A 23,231-nucleotide genomic window follows, 5' to 3' on the forward strand; every position below is an offset into this window, starting at 1 on the left:
TTCTTTCTACTTTTTAATGAATACAAAAGCATGCATAAATCAATCTTCTCTCTTCATCAGGAGCAGCACTCCCAATTTCACAGTATGCAGGAAAATACAATGCATTTCAATTAAATAATGGCAAGCCATAATCAAGGTATGTCTTAAGCAAACTACTGGTGGTGGTGGTATATTCAAACATGTTATATCATGGCCTTTACATCATTTATGGCCATTTCTCACTCTGGTATAAAGTTGCCTTCTGCGGCCTACGCGGCCCCTCTGCTATCAAGCCTAACGAGGCTTTATTTTCGGCCAAGCGGCCTCTTAGCTCTCAAGCCTAACGTGGCTTTATTTTCGGGCCTACGCGGCCTCTCTGCTCCCAAGCCTAACGTGGCTTTATTTTCGGCCTACACGGCCTCTCAGCTATCAAGCCTAATGAGGCTTTATTTTCGGCCAAGCGGCCCCTTAGCTCTCAAGCCTAACGTGGCTTTATTTTCAGGCCAAGCGGCCTTACTGCTCCAAGCCTAAGTGGCTTTATTTCCGGCCTTCGCGGCCTCTCTGCTCCCAAGCCTAACGTGGCTTAATTTTCGGCCTACACGGTCTCTCAGCTATCAAGCCTAACGAGGCTTTATTTTCAGGTCAAGCGGCCTCTTAGCTCTCAAGCCTAACGTGGCTTTATCTTCTGGCCTACGCGGCCTCTCTGCTCTGAAGCCTAATGTGGCTTAATTTACCGGCCAAGCGGCCTCTCTGTTCTCAAGCCTAACGTGGCTTTAGTTTCCGGCCAAGCGGCCTCTCTGCTCTCAAGCCAATGTGTTTATTTTCCGGCCTACACGGCCTCAGCCCTGAAACCTGACGTGGCAGCCTTCCACGGCTATCTTCTACTGTTGACGTTATGGTCACTATCGGCGGACAGTTAATGACTATTCTCCTTATATCACTATGTTCTAGGAACTTCCAAGAAACATTCCAACTGATGGGTGTCCATCAAATCTTTGGGGGTAGGCTCCGCCCCTGCCTTCATCTTCAGGCAGGAAATGCATGATCCCCGGATTCAAACTACGGACGGGGTCTACGCCAAAGAACTATATCATTACACCCTTAAGCATTGCTGTTTATCACTGTTAAATAAATTCAAATTAATTGTTAATCTGTCTCCAGAGTTTTTCTGGTAGAAATGTAAGCTTCAGCGCAAGTTCTATCAGGAAAACTCTAATGCCACGTCATTCATTTCACTAGATCTGGCCAATCACCTCTGATACTGGGAGTATTTAAATCCTTTGCTCACCTGTCTCTGCGTTCACAGACACCGACGTCAGGATTCACAACCCACCCTCCCTCCCTACCACCACCATCAGGTTGGCTCCGTCCATAGACCGGGGGGTAGGCTCCGCCCCTGCCTTGATCTTCAGGCAGGAAATGCATGAATCCACGATCCCCGGATTCAAACTACGGACGGGGTCTACGCCAAAGAACTATATCATTACACCCTTAAGCATTGCTGTTTATCACTGTTAAATAAATTCAAATTAATTGTTAATCTGTCTCCGGAGTTTTTCTGGTAGAATATACAGTCCAGGGCCACACAGATAGTGCTGTGCTTGGAGACCTGGGCTGGGTTTCCCGATAACGATTGAACTTAGCACTTAAGAGCGCTTTCTACGAGCTACTTAACAAACATTCGTTGTTCATTTACGTGCGTTTCCCAAACATGCACGTGAAACGATCGCTCGCAGCTGGGTTTTAAAATCTACTTACGAGTTGCTATCCATTTGTGAAGTGCTGAAATGTCACCAAAAGAATGACTTGAATTTGTAGCAGAAGCTTGTTTAGGCTAATGATCTTTAGTTGATGTGCACTAATATTTTTAATAATATATTTTCATTATTATTCAATGACTTTTTAAATGTTTTAATAATTTATTAAATATTCTTTTCCGTATTTAGTTAGGACTCGTCCCACTGCGAAATGCCTTCTGCGTTTCTATTATAGTTTAGATTATTATTATTATTTGTTGTTTATTATCTGTTTATTTATTATTATGGATTATTGCATTGTACCGTAAATATTTATTTGGTTTCTTTAAATAGATGCCATTTCCCTTCAAAACAATGTTTAGATGAATTATAGCAGCAATCGGTATAAACCATTTATCAATTTGCTATACCAACTTTTACCAAAATACAAAAACTTTTACCAACTTGTACAAAATACGTTTTCCTTCTTTATTAATTAATGTTTAGTCATTTCAATTTGATTTCTCATTTGAATTTTAAATATAATATATTATATATTTAATATAAAATAAACAAAGAAGAACCCAATAAATAAATAAACATTTAAAACATTACATTATCGTCATTGCAGGAGTGCAATTTGCTGGTTGTCCTGCAGGTGACCTTGTAACTCTGTTGTCTTACGATGCACTTATGAATGAACGATTACTCCAGAACACTCGTAGATCTACAATGATTTTGAAGTGCAACTTAAGTTACGAAGCTTTTGGGAAACAGCCCGTAATTCTAAGAAGATTCGTACGATCGTTTTTACGATCTACTTAGCCTTACGATGCTTTTGGGAAACCCGGCCCAGACTTGTTCAAGGGTATTTTCTGACTTAAATCTTCACCTCTTCATGTTATAAAACATAAACAGTTGTGACTGACTAACAGGATAGAGCTGTCAAAAAATACAAAATCAATAAATGATAAAGGAGACGTGACTAAGCATTGATATGTTTTAAAAATTTTGCCTTTTGTTAGTTATTTTATCCTTCAACTCCTGGTTAAAGCAGTTTTTGTTCCGCTTTCTTATAAAGTTTCAGTGTCCTGGCATGTCTCTCATCTTTATTCTTAGTAAATTTCCACTTCACCCATCCCGTTGCACTATAAAGATAAATGCAGCTTGAAATTAAAACACCTTGTATTTGCAAGTCAGTTGAACCATCCTGTACTATTTTTTAAAGTTTAAGTTATATACAATTTATGTTGATTTGACAAAAATGCAGCAAATATTAAAGATAAAGAAGTTCTTGCAACGCCAAAATGGTCCTTAACTGTTCCCTACATATATGGTATGTTTTGAATAAGCGTAATGTCAACTTGATTTTCATGCTCTTGTTTTTACTGCTGTACCCAAAACAATAAACTCGATCTTTCATAATAAAATTCTCATTTATATTTTCTGATCATTTTAATAATGGTGTTGTTAAAATGTAACCAAAACAGTTTAAATATTTTTACTTCTATTTATTACTTTTTTTGTATTAACTGCATGCAGTTCAGATCATGGATCATGATGGTTAGTTACTAATTGTGTCTGAGTGGGTTTTATGTTTGGACTTCTGTTAAAGCATAATGGCAGTACATTTACCCCCAGTTTCACAGACAATTGGCTTAAGGCTAGTCCTAGACTAAAACACAGGTTTGAGCTGTCTCAACTGAAAGTAACTTGCGGATCTTAAAATAAGCCAGTGCCATATATTGTCTCAAAATTATTATTGGCAAACTGGAGTCCAATTAATAAAATGAGTTTAAATGTGTGGTTTAGTGCAACTTTGATATTAAGACACTCACACATTTTAAGATTACTGTCCTTAAGAAGCATCAGCCCTTCTGAACCATGCTCTTATAAAGATATCTGATCAAGAGATGTTGGACTCCATAAGGCTGAAAAGGGATACAAAACAATCTCAAAATGTTTAGACCTCCATCAGTCTACACTTACACAAATGGTCTATAAATGGAGACAGTTAAATACTGTAGCTACCCTTCCTAGAAGTGGGCGCACAGCCAAGATGACTCTTAAGGAACAACACAGAATACTCAATGAAGTTAAGAAGAACCCACGAGTATCAGCTAAAGGCTTGAAGACATCATTGAAATTGGCACACTTCTCCATTCATGAGTCTACCATACATAAGTCTTTGGACAGGCACGGTGTCTATGACAGTACACCACGGAGGAAGCCGCTGCTCTCCCGGAAAACATTGTTGTGAGTAAAGAGCACCTTGGCAAACCCCAGTGCTACTGGGAAAATATTTTATGGATTGATGAAACAAAAGTTTAATTTTTTGGGAAAAATGTTATGGCACAAAATGGGCACAGCTTACCATCATTGAAACATCATCCCAACAGTGAAGTATGGTGGAGGGAACATCATGATTTGGGCTTGCTTTGCTGCCTCTTGCCATCATTGAGGGGAAAATGAATTATTGGGCCCTAAGGGCAAGTGACTTTGTGGGCGGATCTTGGGCGCTGTTGCTATTTTCCCGGTGGGAGAAATGACTCTTGCGCGAGGCGCAAATCAATAAGGGGTTGGTCTGAAGTAGGTTCATTATTCATAGGTGTGGTTTGGGTGTAACGTCAAATAAACCAATCAGAACGCTATCCAACATTCCCTTTAAACGCAAGGGCGCAAGTTCATTGGCGGGTTGCTATTATAATGACAGATTTACCAGGCGCACGCCAGGAGCGATTCACAGCCGAGGAGACCCACGTTCTTGTAAGAGCAGTCAAAGACAGAAAAGTTGTTTTGTATGGGGATGGGAGAAATCCGCCCAAATCAGCGTAGGTTACACAGGCGTAAGAGGAAATAGCCACAATTGTCTCATCAGCTGGCATCTCTTTCGTTGCGCCAAGGGCTACAATGATTTCAGGAGACGGAGGAACCCAAGCTTGCCAGCATAAATCGGGCACGCCGTGTAACGGGAGGTGGATCTGCCTCTACACATGACCTGACGCCAGCAGAGGACATCGCTGCGTCCACCCTCACCGCTGAAAGGGTTTGGGGGCTTTGAAATCGGACCCAAGAAACACAAGCAAGGTCCAACCCCAAAGAACACTTACAAATCAAGTTCATATACATTAAGGTTTCTTATGAAAACATTTAAATTATTATTTACATAAAATAAACGTAATACAGCCACACAACAAACTTATGAAAATATTTTAATTGTTATTTGCATGAGAATTTTTTTAACGCAGCCACACAATAAATAAAAACTATCACCACAATGCTCACCACTATGATTTCCCTTATCTCGTGTGTTAATATTTTTTATTGTAACAATTTATGATTTGCAAAAATAACTGTTGCATCTGTGTAGATTAGATAAGGGAAGTGTGTGCGCGTTGTGCACGCTATACATTATGGTCTAGCATACGCCCTTAAAATAGCATAATGAACCACGCGCAACGCGCCACTGACTTTAGATTAGTTTTTTTTGGTCAGAAGCGCAATTGTTTTTTGAAACTGCAAAATAGCATCAGGGATGGTTTGCGCCGGAACACGCCTCCTTTTTTGCGTTGAACCACCCAGGGAGCGCAAGTTCATTCCCTAGTTTGCCGACGTGCGTCTGTGGATGGAAAAACCCGCTGTGCGCCGGTGCAAAATACGAATGATACATGCGTCACTGACAAAGTCAATTGCGCTGGGTGCAAGATAGGGCCCATTAAGTAAAAAAAAATCCTACAGGATAATGTCAGGGTGGCTGTCCACCAGTTGAACCTCAGTAGAAGTTAGTTGATGCAACAGGACGATGACCTTAAGCATTGTAGTAAATCCACTCCAGACTGGCTTAAGAAAAACAAAATGCGCCATTTGGAGTGGCCTAGTCAAAGCCCAGACCTTAACCTTTGGAATGACCTCAAGAGAGCGGTTCACACCAGACATCCTACAAATGTGTCTGAGTTAAAGCGGTTTTGTAAAGGGAAATGAGCAAAAATTGCTTCTGAACGATGTGCAGGTCTGACTCAGAACTACTGAAAGCGCTTGCTTGAAGTATTTGCTGCCAAATGAATCCCAGGGTTCACTTACATTTTCCTCCAGCACTATGGATGTTTAATGGGGGTTCTCAAAAAAAGACACAAGAAACTAGAATTATTTGTGTGTTGTCACCTTATGCACATTGTGTTTGTCTATTGTTGGGACCTAGATGAGGATCAGATCACATTTTATGGCAAATTACAGTAGAAAACCAGTTTATTCCTAGGGGTTCACATACTTTTTTTTGCCACTGTATATACGTACATACAAAAACATACAAGAACAAAACAAATTTACTCCATCTTATCCAACTAAAAACTGCTTAAAGGGATTGTTACCCAAAAATGAAAATTCTGTCATCATTTACTCCCCGCATGTTACAAACCTGTATCATTGTATTTGTTGTGATGAACAGGAAGGAAGATATTTTGAAAACTGTTTGAAACAAAACCAATCATGAGCCCCATTCATTTCTATAGTATTCTTTTTCCTACTATGGAAGTTAAGGGAATCGCACACCGGCCGCGCAGCTCAGCGCCGTGCCGTTCTAAAAAAATCGAACACATTGCTTTCTATGAGTGTACGCACACCGGCGCCGACAGGTGGCGCCTGTCCGCGCCGCCCAGCTGTGACTCAGGAAGTTGTTCAAATCCCTGTCGCGCCACACAGTGCCACTCACATAGTTTAACATTAAATAACATCATATTTGTCCCGACGACTAACATTGGCTGCTAACGTATATTTTGCATTTTGAAGTAGACGCTATCTGACGAAGCTCGCGCTATTTAATGTGCACTTCCGGTTTACAATACCTCCGAGTTGTCCTAGACGCGACTCGACGAGGCGCTGAGCTGTGCGGCCGGTGTGCGATCCCCTTTAATGGGGTCCACAAACGTTTGCTTACAAACATTTCTCAAAATATCTTCCTTCCTGTTCATCACAACAAATACAATTATACAGGTTTGTAACATGAGGGTGAGTAAATCATGATAATATCACAATTAAATCCGCACCCGCCCAGACACGTTAATATTTGGCCCGTTACCCGACCCATACCAGGACACGCAAAAATCACACACACTAAAATCATTCCAATTAAAGTGCTTTATTTGTTTTGTTTGTTTGTTTGTTTTTATTATTTATATAGCACACATAATACAACAGAAGTTGCCCAAGGTGCTTCACAAGCGACAAGCTAAAACACTTAAAAAAAAAACATAGATACAAACAATGCAATTTAAGCAAACATAAACAAACAAGAGACAACATAAAAAACAAGAGACAACAACAGATTTTCACACTTTCACACAATGGCCAAGTCGCTTCCGACTGGCCCCCATGCTACCTCTAATAAATGTGTCTTCAACAGTGACTTAAACACAGCCAGCGACTTTACTGACCTAATCATGTAGGGGAGTTCATTCCACAATATGGGACCAACTCGAGAAAACGCTCTGTCACCTTTTCGTTTTGAATTTGTTCTTACAGTCACCAAGAGATTCAAATTCTCTGATCTCAGTGACCTGGGCGGGATGTACACAGACAATAACTCAGATAAATATATTGGTGCCAAATTGTGTAGTGCTTTAAAAACCAGAACAATGATCTTGTAGTGTATTCTATACTGGACTGGCAACCAGTTTAAGGATCTCAATAAAGGTGTAACGTGATCCATTTTTTTGGCTGACTTGATCAATCTGGCTGCAGCATTTTGTATATTTTGCAAGCGTGCCAAAGCTTTTTTATCAATTCCAGCATACAGTGAATTGCAATAATCCATTTTAGAGAAAATTACAGCAGAAATAGCTCTCTCGAAATCTGCCGGAGATAAAAATGGTTTGGTTTTTGCTAAAAGCTTTAAGTGAAAAAAACTTGATTTAATCACAGAGTTGATTTGTTTGTCCATTTTTAACTCAGAGTCCAAGATAAATCCAAGGGTTTTAACCTTATCAAAGATCGCAGCTGCCAGGGGGGTTTCTTTTAGTCGCTCAGAGACTAACTGAGAGTTGGAACCGAAAACTATAACCTCCGTTTTCTCCTCATTTAGTTTTAAGAAATTAGCTGCCAGCCAGTCTTTCACCTCCTGAATACAAGATAATAAATTGCCGAATGCATTAAAATCTGACCGTTTTACCGAAACATACATCTGAACATCATCTGCGTAACAATGAAAAGACATGTTGTGTTTCCTAAAAATAGAACCAAGAGGTAGCATGTATAAGGCGAATAAAATAGGAGCTAAAATAGAACCCTGGGGGACCCCACACAATAACAGGGACCTCCTGGACATGCAGTCTTTTACACACACAGATACAGATCTGTCAGCAAGATATGATTTGAACCACCTAAGGACATTCCCCTTCAGGCCAACCCAGGATTCCAAACGCTGCAGTAAAATATTATGGTCCACCATGTCAAACGCAGCACTGAGATCAAGAATCATTAATACAGCATTTTCCCCTTTATCCAGAGATAAGAAAATGTCATTAAGCACCTTCACCAGTGCTGTCTCAGTGCTATGCTTTGACTTAAAGCCAGATTGAAACACCTCAGTTATAGAATTTGACCGTAGGTGGTCTTGAAGTTGATTGAAAACAGCTCTTTTCCCCGCATGTTAACAATATTTATGTAAATATTGTTATTTTTATCTCGTACCTCTCTCAACATCACAACAGCGTCATGAATGGGCTAATGAAACAGGCTTAAGCTTTGTTTATAGTCGCGCTTTGGTCCGCAAGGCGAGCCTGCGCTGATCGCGCGCGCGCGTCTCAACAAACGGACTGTTAGAATTTAAAGGGGAGATTTTTTTAAGATGTAAACTTAATCTAAATCTAGGGTCTGAGCAAAAGTGTGCCGTTTTGGGTGTGTCATTTAAAATGCAAATGAGCGGATGAAGTGCAAACACTGATCACAATGATGGTGGTTTGTTGCAATTGAAACTCTATTGTGCTGTGAATTATTTTCACTATCTCTCTCTTTCTCTCTGTACTAAATAGCTGTGCTGTGGTTGGATAGTGCAGATAAAGGGGGCGGTATTACCTTATTCTGAAATCACAATAAGGGCCAAATTACAATGACCTATTTTTTCACATGCTCGGAGAGAATGGTTTACCAAAACTAAGTTACTGGGTTGATCTTTTTCACATTTTCTAGGTTGATAGAAGCACTGGGGACACAATTATAACAGTTAAACATGGAAAAAGTCAGATTTTCATAATATGTCCCCTTTAAATGTTGTTCCCCCACACGCCACATTTATATATTTGATATCTTTGCATAGAACCTTGTATTTTCTTTATTGTTATCCTCATATGATTAATGAAGCAAAGATAACTTTCATTTGTCTTGCATTTACTTAGTTGAGATTGAGTTATGACATTTCCCTTGCACAAAAGCTCGACATGTGCTGATCAGTCCAGGTCATGAAGTTCAACCAGACTTCCCTGTTCCAATCTCCCCTTCCTCGTACTACAGATTCAACAAAAATCTCATACCTCTAGACCTGCTTAGAATTTGATTCAAACACGGACGAGGAGTTTATAGTTTACACACTCCCTGTTGCACTATTTTTTGAAACACCAGGGGGGACGCGAGCAATCAAGTCAAAAACAAACACAAAGAGGAGGATAGAAGAAGTCTTCCACTGTAACAACCCTGGTGCTTTTAACATCAGAACTTGATATGTAAATATGAGAACATGAATAAAACAACATATGTCAATATATGTCTTTATTCAAAAACCATCATTTCATTAACGTTTTTACTAACAAACAGTACAGACATCTCAAGGTTTGTATTCATTCAATACAAATATAAGCCAAAATTCTGAATCATGGTAAAAGAATTTGTGTTTTAAACTGCAAAGTTTCCATATTTACTTCCAGAGTGTCAGATAAATAGTATAAGCATTGTTTTGCATGGATTGATCAAAGAGATACATCACAGGCTTGCTTGGACAGAATCGCCTCGAGTTCAGTCATTTTCGGATGCGGAGCTGCGCAAGCAGTTACCAAAATTGTTGTGCACACCTCCACGTGAAATGGGGTCTTGCGCACCAACGCGACTATAAACATAGCTTAAAGGTAATTTAGACATACAAATATTGCACATATTTTCATTTGCGCTACCCGCCCGCATGGAGTTAATTATCTGCCCACATCCCCGTCCATGAATTTTAGGAATGTCACAATCCACCCCTTTTAGACATTTTTATTAGGGTACCTGACACGTTGCAGGACTCTGCCGTAGGGCTTAATATTTTCACATACTGTACACTATTTTTGACAATGCATATTTTGGTATAATATGATACTTGCATGTGAGCATATTAACAATGTAACATATTTTTACATGGACACTGTTAAACTGTATAAAAGTGAAAGCTGCTCTACTAAAAACTTATTTATATTGGTAACACTTAAAATATTATGTTTTATAAACTTTAAGGTAAAAACTTTTAAAAATGTATTCAATTTGTAATCTAAAATCTTAAAATAATATATTTATATTTTTCAATTTATACTTTTTGCTTAAAACATTTGTTGATCCAACTTTTGTGGGTAAACCATCATTTTGACAAAAATAACCCAACTAAAACTCTATGCCAAAGTTATCCGTGTTGGTTTTGGTGAGTGTAGCAACTCACAAAATGTGTTAATAAAATATTTATAATGATCAAAATGTTTCTTGGTTTTTACAGATTATGTTAAAATCTAAATTAATTAACAATGTGTGAAGCAAGTTTGCTAACTGTGTAATAAACACTGCATGTTTAGATTTTTACTATGTTGGTTACTTCACTTTTACTTTACTAAACTGTATGGTTATTTTAGAGCAGATACAATGTACACATTTTAACAAATGTAAACATTTCATCCTAATGTTTTTGAAAATTAAGTTCATTTTTATTTGCACTTAAAAAAATACTCATTCACATGTTGCAGCCTTATATAGGATTTGCCTACATAAGCTGACAACTAAAGCATTTCACCTTCTCCAAAAAACATAACACTGCAAAAACAGGAAAAGATGGGTATTGGAAAACATTTCTTCACCCTTAAAGGAGACTCTGGGAAGTGAACTCCTGATATGCCATTACAATCATGACTTGAGTTTGGTCACAGAACATGTTTATCTGCGCGAATGTGTGTTTAAATACTGAAGCTGTTCGGACATGTGCGCGGGCAAGACTGATGCAGAAAGAAACTATACCCAGGCACTGAGTACATGTGATAGCCAGTTACCAAAACAACCTGAACATTATGTACTTGCACCAATGTGACCGTGAAAAATGTATACTCGCACATTATCAAAAATTACCATTTTGGTCGCAGTCTAGAGCCTGTATTTCAGTCTTATTTCTGAACATGGTCAGCTTCTTAACATTTGTGATTTGTGTACATGAGCTGGAGCTTATAGTTCTTCATTGTTTGAAGGAGGGTACACCACCCTTTCCTAAGATCTGATCATAGCAGATGTCCTTTAAAAACAGGAAGGGTGTAAACATGTAATCTATGTTTTGTTGTTATCAGATCTCTCAGTCTGGACATGATAGTGTTGTATATTGTTTTAGGCTTTGTCATCTACAGGTAGCCAACAAGCTAAATTAAAATTGGCCTACATGCTTACACAAACTTACCCAGACTGAGACACCAGCTGTGGTATATGCAGAAAATTTCAATGTACAGTAGTTATCATTTTGTGGTATTTTTTTAACAATCCTGTTGTAGATTTAATACAATAAATAAAGTGGCTTCACTGTAAAGAATTATGTGTACATTTTTTACACATTGTGTGTGTCATGCCATTTAACGCTTTATTTCATGTTAAAATAAATGAAAGGGACAACACAAGTTGTGTTAAAAACAGTGATGGGAGTAACACCAGGGGCGATTCTAGGATTTTCATTTTAGGGGGGCTCAGCCCCCAGTAAGGGTATGATTTAAAAAATATTATTTGACTATTAGGGTAGGGTTGTATACTACTAACCTTATTGTAATCCACTATTTCATTGTATTCCCTGTGTTTCATAAATGGGACTAGAAATTTTTCAGTTGGGAATGGAGATTTTTTTACAATGAAAACTTCCTGATTCATTATTTATTGTGCCAATACACGACACACGTTTCCAGTACAAACACATAATTTTACAGTTTTTACTGTTTTATTGTCATTTTGTCTTATAGGTTAATATTATTAGTTGATATAGCCACTGTGGTAATCTGGGAACAAATTTATACAGATCTAAAATATAGAAAAGGGGAATGACCAACAAGTGATCTACCTTAATACTGAGTTGTCAAGATGCAGTATGATGTGGTTTTCAGGACAGGGTTTAGCAGGACTAGGCTTTAGTTATATTAGGATGTTTATGTAGTTTTTACAAGCTTAGCTTACAAAAATATTACAGGTGTGCATCTTGAGACAAAACAATGTGACTGATGTATTTTAAGATATGTTAGTGCAAGCTACTTTTAGTTAAGAACTAAAACTCAAACAGGCATTTAAGTCTTGAACTAGACTTAAGCCCTGTCTGGGAAACAGCCCCTATGTCTATACTGTTGTAGGTGAACCCTCAAAAACTTACTAGAAATACACAATGTATACTACCATTCCACAGACAAATACACAGGTGGCATACACTTTTTCAAAGGAAGGAGTTCAAATGTTGAACTATTAATATTTTAAATGAAATAAACATATTTAATAATCTATACTTTACTTATATTATTAGATTTAAAAAAAGTTATTTTAAAGAACTGCAAATATAAGGTGAAATGGCCATAAAAACCTTGATTTGCACTTATGTACAAAATGGTCACTCCGCCCTGCACACACCCTAAAAATGGCCTAGTGACGCCCCTGAGTAACGCGTTACAAAGTAATTCTGACAACATTTAATGTGTTGTCCCTGAACTAACATACCTTTTGTGTTATTATTCATTGTGCCGTCCACCACGGTCCTGTGACATAAGATCAGAAATGTCTTGTCTGCAAGTGTTCATTTTTCACAAAATAGAGTAACGCGAGTAACCAATTGTAACTGTGTTACTTGATTTAAAAAAAATACTACGTTACATGCTCATTACCGCTAAAAGTAGTGGAATTACAGTAACGGAAGTACTTTATAATGCGTTACTCCCAAAAACAAAAGCAGGACACAAGAAAGTTTATGATGATAAAATAGGAACAGAGTTTTTATTGATGGACAATTTCAGTTGCATGTCTCGATGTTCAAACCTCGTCTAACCCGCATGAATTCAGCATGCACTGTTATATCAAAATTGCTTAATAGCAACATCCCATAGACACAGACAGCTCGTGAGACTTTACAAATGTGAGACTGAACCACCATGAAATTAATAAGACATATATAAAATATAGAAATATAATGAATAAACAATGAAATATAGAAATATAATAATGAATGAATAAATGAATAAACATAATGAAATAATGAATGAATAGACAATATAAAAGAATAAACAATGAAATATAGAAATAACACAATGAATGAATAAATGAATAAACAATAATGTAATGATAAAAATGATAATAATGAAATTGATAATAATAAAAATAATATTAAATAATCAAATAAACAATTATATGAATAACAAATTATTTTGACGATTATGTAAATAAATGATTAGAAATAAACTAAAAAAACACAATAATAAAACGTGAGAATCTAAGGTAGGATCCATCAGTGTTAGAAAAAAAGAATAAATCATACTACAGTATATAATGTATATAATATGTTCATGGATGCATTAATAAGAAAAATTTGACTGCATTTGCCACTGGATTTGTTGAAGTTAACTATGCTGACATTAAATCTAAAGTGGTTTAGTGAATCATCACCAAAGGTGTAGTCCACAACCTCAAGAAGATTTGGCTTATCCTGTACAGCTGGTAACATTGAAAAGCTCTAGTTTGAACCCAGGGAACAGCACACATACTGATAAAATGTATACCTTGTAATGCACTGCAATTCGCTTTGGATAAAAGTGTCCGCCAAATGCATAAATGTAAATGTGAATACTTTAAGCCCTTATTGTAGTTCTGTGTAGGACCTACACAGTAGCTTCACAGCATAGGGTACACGTCAGTTTTCATTCATACTTCTGCATAGATGTCTGTGTCGTTGTAGGCAGTATTCACGCTAGATAGACACACTAGTAGGCAGTATCCACGCGTGTAACCCACAATAGTAGAGCAATAGCTGAAGAAGAATCAGTCTGGCCAGTAAACCCACAAAAGAAGTCCTCATTTGTGTGAATGTTATTTGAGAAGACCAGCTGTGATGGAGGTAAATGGACAGCGATTATTGGTGCTGCTCAAGGTTATCACTCTTCAAATTGACCCAGCTTTGTTTTTACCATCATATGCAGAAATCTGTATAAGGAAATGCAATGCAGATTTTGTTGACCAGATGGGAGGGGTTCTAGTGGACCAATCACAGCACTTGTGCTTCATTTTGAATGGACACGCTGTCACATTTTTGCAGAGGTGCGCATCAGGCAGTGGAGAGCTACACATAGCCTACGGCCTTCACAGAACCATAAATTGGGCTTTAGTCTGCATCATCAGCCTCTTGTCTTATTATTAAACAATTATACATTTATTGTTAAATCAGGGACGATGTATAATAATGAGCAACCGTTCTACAGCTTTTATTAACTAATAATATGTATCTGTTAACATTGGTTAATGCAAAATAAACTAACATGAATTAACAATTAAACAATAGCATTTGCGTTAACTAACAATAAAAATGATTAATAAATGGTAAAAATGCATATTGCTCATTCACTATGTTTACATCAGTAATCTAATCACTGACTTTATTCTGAAAGAGACAATGGTTGAATTAAAGTGTTTTACATTAGTTCCTATAAGAAAAGTCCTTTCATGTTCTCATTTTACTTGTTTTAGAACATAAATTGATTAATGGCACAAATTATTATGCCCCCATGTCACGCCATCAGTCGTTCCCTCCAGAATTTAAACTTCATATTTGTTATGATGCCATAGTTTGAAAGGTTTCATTTTTTTTTTTAAATGCTTGCAGTGTAGTTAGTTATGTGTCATTTAAGCAATATCGCTCGAGTAGGAGTGTGATATAGCTCTATATCATCACGGCTGTGATTAGGCCAGAGGCACGAGGCCGATAGGCGTTTCTTTATATTAACGTTTCTTGGTCACAAAGTGTAGTTTTAAGATTAGTTCAGTCGAGAATATATATGTATTATATTTAAATCTGCAGTCGATTAGTAAAGATAGCGCCTATTTGAACGTTTGCTTAGTGAGATTCGGTATAAGAACCAAAGGGTGAGCGGACGTCAGTGTTCACTCGCCCCGCTGACCACCGCCCTCTCTGGGCTATATCTCTGACAGGGATTCCCTGGCTCTCATGTTGGCCTTGTTTGTTTTTGATGGTCAAAATGAGATCAAATCAGCAGTATTTGGTGTCATGATAAAACTAGTACTTGTTTTCTTATTCATATTTAGTGTCTTTTGTGTTGATATTGTTTTGGCGCAAGGTAAAATTGAATAAAACTATACTTAATGTTACTATTGGTTTCCCATTTACTCTTAACGCGATACGAGCACTCGATTATTATTAAACTTTGTTCTTGTCAGTACTATGAAAAACAGTTTTTTATAAATGTCAGAGAGATGTCTTTGCATGCTGCTTATAAATATCAGTGGCGATATTCTCATAACATGTTTTAATAGTCATGTCGCGATTAAATAAATGATCAATGTCCACATTTAAAAGCTGCAGTGCTTACCTGCAGTTCCACAGTGTTTTCGCGTTCTGATAAGAGATAAAGGTCCAGAAGAAAAACAGAGTGTTTACATTCCTCTTTCCAAGTGTCCACATGATGTGACAAGACATTACTCCCATTAAGTTTAACGTAACATCCAAGAGCGCTGATCTTTGACGGAATAATAACTTGGGATTCACAGACTGATTTACGAGCTAGTGAACTAATGAGACAAACGGAGAGTGTTTAAAAACAGCGCGTCTGTGTGTGTCCATGTGTGCGTGCAGTTTTTCCATTCAGAGATGAGCATGTTTAGAGGACCTCCATTCACTAGGTGGCGGAATGATATGAAAGGTGAAGCGGTTACTGTGCCGTTATCAGTAGAATATTGCACGCCTCTTAGCCAATCAGATTCAAGAACCAGAAAGAACTGTTGTATAAATATAATTTATGTCTTATTTTGACAGGAGAAACCTGAAAGCCAGTGAAAGAAAACATTTATATATTTAAATTTCCCTAGAGAATATACAGTATTAAATAATATTACACAATATCTATTAGTAATACTGGTGGTAATGTCATACTTGTTAATGAAGATGCTGTCGATTACATAAATAATATGCTAATTTCTCACAAAAGCTGTTCATTTGCCTTGATACCTCTCCTCCACTGACTTCAACTGAATTAAACATGTCTACGGTGCATTTAAAATGCGACTTAAATAGTAATACTGTCTTAATTCAAATTTTGTTTACTTCCATTATGACTTTAGTTGGATTATGGTAACAAAAATCCCTGTTTCTTAATCAGAGTATTGTCTAAATCTAATTAATAGGGAATTATTGTTCATGTAAAGTCTTCATTGTTGTCCATGTAAACATGTGTAAAATCCTGTTAGCTAATGCATTAACCAATGCTATCAAACAAATCATTATTGAATGGTGTAACTTTTAATTTTATTTCTATTCCTTTGTTTTTTTCTTTGTTTTGTCCTTTTTCATTTGGTGGTTTAAACCACACTGTCACCGGTTCATCTTTGAGGTTTATTGTAGGCATCTTTTTACTGAACAGCACTCCAGATTGTTTCTCGATATCCTCAAGCGTTGCATTGTAACCACTGAACAGCTTTTTATATAGTTCGTCCAGTTCTTGTACAGTTTCCTCAAGTTTTACCTTGTATTTACTGGACAGCTCATCATCTTGTTTCTCCAACTGTTTCTCACGTTTTACCTTGTATTCACTGAACTGCTTTTCATATTTTTTCTTGATTTCCTTAAGTTTGTTCTCAATGTCTTTATGTTTCCCATTAACGTCTTCATTTTGGAACCTATAGCATTCTACATTGAGTGGCTTGTTTTCATACTCCACAATTATCACCTTGAACAAATAAGTTGGCACTGCTTTGCCATTGCCATTGCCATTGCCATTGCCATTGCCATTGCCATTGCCATTGCCATTGCCATTGCCTTTGCCATTGCCATTGCCATTGCCATTGCCATTGCCATTGCCATTGCCATTGCCATTGCCATTGCCATTGCCTTTGCCATTGCCATTGCCATTGCCATTGCCATTGCCTTTGCCATTGCCATTGCCATTGCCATTGCCATTGCCATTGCCATTGTCGTTATTTTGATCATTCTGTTTTGTATTATTTTCAGAATAGTAAAGTGGTCCAGTGTACACTAAGACATTACGAACATCATCTTTGTTAGCTTTATATCGACAGTATTCCTCCAGTGTGTTCCATATTCCTTCGTTTAGTTCCTTATTCTGTGGTACTAGGTTATAATCTGAGAAGGTGTCATCCTTTGCTTTCTGATGCCAGTTGTGGTTGCCAGCAGCAGCCAAATGACCCATGTTATAACCTTCTGATGTCAAATTGTGTGGTAGATTACAATCTTTTTTGCTGTTTTTGCGTGAAACATTACCTTTAATAGTGTCCTTGTTCAATATCTCAAACGCCCATGTGGCATTTCTGGTGTTATTGTTGTACTGCAAAACATAAGATGTTTTCCTGATGATTTGAGTAAGTGAAGGAACGCCATATATCAGTTTATACTTGTTTATACTTGGGTTGTTCTCAGCTTGTTCTATCTGAGAAGCAGTTTCCAAAGGTTGCTCATCACCTGAAGGATCATGATCATCGTCTGAATGATCAAAATTGTCGTCCATAACTGAAAGTGGGATCTGTATATAGCATGTTTCCCCTTTACTCTCAGAACTGCTCTGTGTTGTGTCTGTTTTTTTGTAAGTTGAGTTCTGATTTTTTGGACATGGGTTTGAATTCACATCAGGCTTTGTTTCTGTTTTTTCACTTGTAGTACAATTGAACTGTTTTTTTAGCATTTCTAACATTGTCGCAACACACAAGGTCTTTCTTCTCCTTGAGTGTTTATTCAATCTGGTTGTTTTTCCCCAAACTCGTTTAATGTCATCATCCTCCCAAAATCCATCCACTCTCTTAATGTTATATTTCTTTTCAATCTTTTCTGCAGTTTTCACATAGTAGGGGAATGATTTAAAATACTCTGAAAATTTCTCCACTATAAGAGATAATTCCACTTCAGGTGGTTCTTTTCCTCCTTTTTTCTGAGTGTCTTTACTATTTCCAGAAGATTTTGAATTCGGACTCATCTTGATGTAAAGTCCTAGGCGTTAAGATAAAATGCAGTGGTTTGTTTAACTCTTCTGTGGCATACATAGACCTATAAATATTGGTACAATACCTCTTAAAGGTACATGGGCTTCTCATTAAGCTATAGTTAAAAAAAGAAAATAAAAATGTGTCTACTCACCTCCACACAAGATGTGCACCTCTGGTTTTATGTCAATTCTGTTCTAACCTGCACACAAAGACACACACACACACACACACACACACACACACACACACACACACACACACACACACACACAAAGGAAAATGAATGGTTTTCTGCTTTTGGTTAGACAAACTGATTATCCTGGCCTAAACTTGTGCAGCATAGGGTTGGTCACAAGGCTCAGATGATTGTGATTGTTTACAGGGTGCCATAAAAACTAAATTATTTACATTGTTTAGAAATGTAATTTATTTTTAAAGAGAAAACATATTATTAAGGAATATTTATTAAAAAATAGCTTTTTAATGAACACTCTTTTATGTATTGTTTTATAGTAAACAGTATACCTTGTGACTATTTATATTTATAGTTCCTTTCATTGGTTCATCTGTTTATTTTCTGGGATTTCACTGAAAGCTTTCTTCCATCAAAATGGACAAACACCAGCTTCATGGTGACAGGAATGTTTAGGTTTATAAAGCAACAAGAACCAGGAAAAAAGGAATTGTTTATGTAGTTTAGTTTCACGCAGCTTTATGTAATTACCAACATTGTGATACAGCCTCGTTTGTTGGGCCGGATTGCTTTCTCACATGAACAAGAAACAGAGTTTGTTGACCTTACACGTTCATTTACTTACGTTTTTATACACATTGAAACATATAATATTAGCATGTTGACAGGAATAATACATTAATTATTTCTGTATTAACAGCTTCAAAGACTTACAGATTTGTATGTATTCCTATTCATAAATATTAAAATTATGGGCATTAACATTTCTTACTAATATTAATAACATTTTAGTAGTAGCCTACTGTATGTTTGACTTAATTATTTTAAGACCGTTTACTCATTTACTTAATGAAATGTTCATGACTTTTAAAGAATTACACAATATTACAGTTTTTTTCGATTGCTAAACGACAGTGAGCACAACTGGAGTCACATGTGCAAAACTCTAACTACAGTCTGCACAGCAGCAGTTCATGTGGACCAAACTCTAGTTCGTTTTTCATTGCTTGAACACAGTTTTCAAAACTCTACACACTTATCTCATGACTTTAAATACAACCTGCACAACACTGTGGATTTACAGCACTTTGTTCAAATGCTAACACACTGCTGTCAAAACTGTCAACCACACATTCAAAACAGAATTGATTTCAGCCTTGTGCCTTTCAAACATTGCTAACTGCAATTACATATAATTATAAATTCCAATTTCATATATATAAAACATTACCTTTCATGTACTTTTAGTTTCTACCTTTTTTTTCTCATTACTGTAATTCCGTAAATTACTCCAGACTACTGAAGCAAACTGCTAATTTTTATTTACCTTAAAGAATTATGATGTTCTAAATAAAATAATAAGTCATGTGATAAATCAATAAATAAATAATTCTTTGAAGAAAACATTACTTTGTGTGACGTCACTGAAATTGTTAAAACTGTAAAGATAAAAGTTAGTATTTTGTGTATTGGTGTTTGATGTTAGTGTTTTTCCTCTCAGTGTGTTGTGAGTGACAGTGTGTGTTATCTCAGTGAGGGTTGTGTTTAGTGTTTGGCTGCACTGAGCCGTTTTGAGTCATGTTTTAAGAGTTGTGCTCAGGTGACTTTTGGTAGTGCAGACTGTAGTTAGAGTTTTGCACATGTAGCTCCAGTTGTGCTCACTGTCGTTTAGCAATCGAAAAAAAACTGTAAGACTACACTTTAAAGCGTCATGAAACACTAACCAACACTTTTTTAGATGTTTACAAAGTTAGTTGTGTTAAGACAATATTAGTATTTGTTAATTTAACATTAGGAAAAAACTAGTTAATTTTTTGCTTTTTTGTGATATTTTTGTCTTCCGGGTTTAAACTCCATATCATGTAAATGTCACGGGCTGTGACGAGGCATATTACTGTAGTACATCATAACCGTCAGTGTCTCATTAATATAAGATAGCGTGTTCTTATCCAATGTGGAGACATTTCACTTTTGTGTGTGCGTGCATGTGCTTTGTGCGGCCAGGTCAGCCGTGGGAGGGGTGTCTGGGGGTCAGGATAATCGCACATGGATACGGTTCTGTATAGTACAACACACACTTTGTAAATACGTTGGATGATTTGCTGTCAGGACTAGACTCACCATCAACTGAATTTACTCGGGAAAGCTACGGGAGGCACGTGGACTTTGATCTTTTGTGAGGTACCATGTTCTGAGGACTTTTCATTTTCTTCAAAAATGCTAATATTTCAACTATAACAGTTTTACTTGACCTTTGTTTAAATGAAATATTATATTTGTTTAATTATTTCTGTAATACTGCTAATCTTAGTAAATCTTATCTTATATCAGTTGCCCCGCCCACTCATCGCAGTTCTTCTCACAGTGTACACGCCCATTTAAGTAGCATTTTTCAAAATGATAGAGAGGTAGACTGGAGCTGAAACAGCGGGGTTTCATGACGCTTTAAAACCTCAAATTGCAAAATTAATAACATTTCTGTCATCATTTAACCATTTTATAATATTTAGTTTGTTTCCCAGAACACACAAAGTGTGTTTTCTTCTATGCAGTCATGCAGTAACAATTACATCAAAACACAACATATAAGACTCATGCATTGTGAGAAACAGATCTAAATTCAGCCCTTTATCCAGTGATCTGAATCCGAGTTTTCATCAGCAACCATAAATGTCAAATCTGAAGTTTTTTTTATATTGTGCCCTCAAAAAGCTTTACGACACATTGATTTATGGCAGTGATATCAAACGCTCATTGGCTCTTGTGTGCTAGATCACGACTTTGGTATTTAGGTGATGCACTTATAAAATGTAAAATGCATGGCTTGACAAAGAGAAGATTAGCATTTTTGTGGATTAATAACTTTAATTCTTCTCTGTACTTCAGAGGACCGCTGCTGCAGTACATCATCATTTTAACTACTTTTGGTACTACTTTTGAAATTTTGCAATAAATAAATTATTGTAATTACACTTGCATGTTGTTATGTTAATGATTTTATAAACTTTTTGGCTAGGTTTAGGGGTAGGACTGTATTATCGCCTTAAAATATCTTTTAATTGTTTCAAAAATCTTTCCTACAAATTTCTGTCTGTTACGTTGCATAATATAAAAAGAATACATTATTTATCTTTAACATTTTTGTATAAAAAGGGTTTGGGTTTAGGGTAAGGTTTGGTGTAGGGTGGTAACATTATTGATAAAAGGGTTAAAGGGAAATTATACAGCAATCTTTAGTTAGACCCAAGCTGTTTGGACTGTTTTCATGCTAATCTAAAAAAGATCCCCATTTTCACATATGCCTAAACCGAGCTCCATACTGCACAAGAAATGGTTGCATTTGCGACCAAAATGTTTAATTTGCGAGTGATATTTTTTGCAAAGATCATGACTTTTGACAAATCAAATGATTATACATTTGCATACTTCAACTTTTGCTCTACACACATCGTTTGTTGGTTGATGTAATAAAATGAGATGCTGCACATAAAGTTATGGTTAGAGCGCCAAAATGTGGACATGTAAAGCGATCTGCACCAGAAAAAAACATCTCAAAACTGAAAATATTAAACAGTCAAAGCGGCTTTAACTTCAATTGGTAACACCTTAAAAATTATGTTTTATAAACTTTAGGGTAACAAATTTTTTAATTTGTATCCTAAAATATTTAAACATTTTCAATTTATATTTTTCAGTTTAAATGGAAAAATAACTTTTTACAGTGTGGGTAAAACATCAATTTGACAAAAATAACCCAACTAAAACTCTGTACCGGTTATCTGGGTTGTTTTACGCTGTTTTTAGTGTACAGTAGCAACCCGTGGTGCACAAACTGTGTAAATAAAATATTCTTAATGTAATAAAAATCTCAAAACATAAGATGCTGTAGTACTATCAAGAACTATAGTCATTGTACTATTTTTATAGACATAGTTTTTCCTCCTACAGTATGTTTTTATAGTTATTTAATTGGTTGGAGAAGAACACTGTATTTCTTCTACATTTACACATGAATTATGCTTTAATATACACATTTTATACATTTCAAATAGTTATAAATTCTGTAATATCCTAATTAAATTAGAATTGATCTGAAAATAGCGTAAAGCTTCACAGTATGTATGTTTTCTTGTCATATTATTGCATATACTTAGAAACATTTTAACAAGTGTTACATTTCTGTCACAAACATTTTTTTTATCTTGTAAAGTGACATCGTTGTTTTAATTGCATTGTTAGTGAAAAGCAGATTTTAAAGTCCTTACCTTGCTTATGCAGCGTTCTTGTACAGTTGTACAGCAAACTTCACTGTAATATTTTCACCAACAAATTAAAAATGTAATTCTGCTAACTTGAAGAAATCTTGCTGGTATATCATCACAGTTCTACAGAGAGATTTGTTTTTCATCTGCTTTTATGTCACGCCCAGAGGTTTCAATAGCTCTGAAACTTAAAAACATTGCAAACTGTATTTGACCAGATCACTGAGCCCTCCCCCAGTTCCCCCATTATTACAATCTCCACCCCTCTCACTACAAAAATCTGTTTCTTGGTTTTTACAGATTATGTTAAAATAAAAATGATTAAACGGTATGTGAAGCAAGTTTGCTGTAATAAACACTGCATGTTTAGATTTTTACTGTGTTAATATGTTACATATTTCACAAACACAAAACAAACACTGAGTATTTTTTCTTGTCTAGACACTTTTCCCTCCTCATTATTTTAAAGTTTTCTTATATTACAAATAAAAGGAAATCTGGATCTTGCTGTCTTTTAAAAAATATATATTTTTGGTTTTTGATTTGAGATGAACAGTATCAGTTAAATGTTTGGAAACACCCAGAGCAGCAGGTTTACTGACCAGGTTTATAAAT

The 23,231-nt window shown here is 36.3% G+C and overlaps 1 protein-coding gene and 1 long non-coding RNA gene across 2 annotated transcripts in view; one reads left to right on the forward strand and one right to left on the reverse strand.

Moving 5' to 3' along the window:
• The window catches only part of LOC141365580 (uncharacterized), a 169,749-nt gene that overhangs the window by 100,610 nt on the left and 45,908 nt on the right, over positions 1-23,231 (forward strand). The gene's annotated exons all lie outside the window — the stretch shown is intronic.
• On the reverse strand, positions 12,913-22,784 carry LOC141365824 (uncharacterized). The gene is made up of 3 exons (XM_073870662.1): positions 22,620-22,784; positions 18,313-18,360; positions 12,913-18,165 (listed from the first exon to the last, which is right to left on the reverse strand). Exon 3 carries the CDS (start codon positions 18,149-18,151, stop codon positions 16,424-16,426), a length of 1,728 nt encoding a protein of 575 aa, XP_073726763.1. The 5' UTR covers positions 18,152-18,165; positions 18,313-18,360; positions 22,620-22,784; the 3' UTR covers positions 12,913-16,423.

This window comes from Misgurnus anguillicaudatus, chromosome 8 (assembly GCF_027580225.2).
Source record: "Misgurnus anguillicaudatus chromosome 8, ASM2758022v2, whole genome shotgun sequence".
Taxonomy (NCBI): domain Eukaryota; kingdom Metazoa; phylum Chordata; class Actinopteri; order Cypriniformes; family Cobitidae; genus Misgurnus; species Misgurnus anguillicaudatus.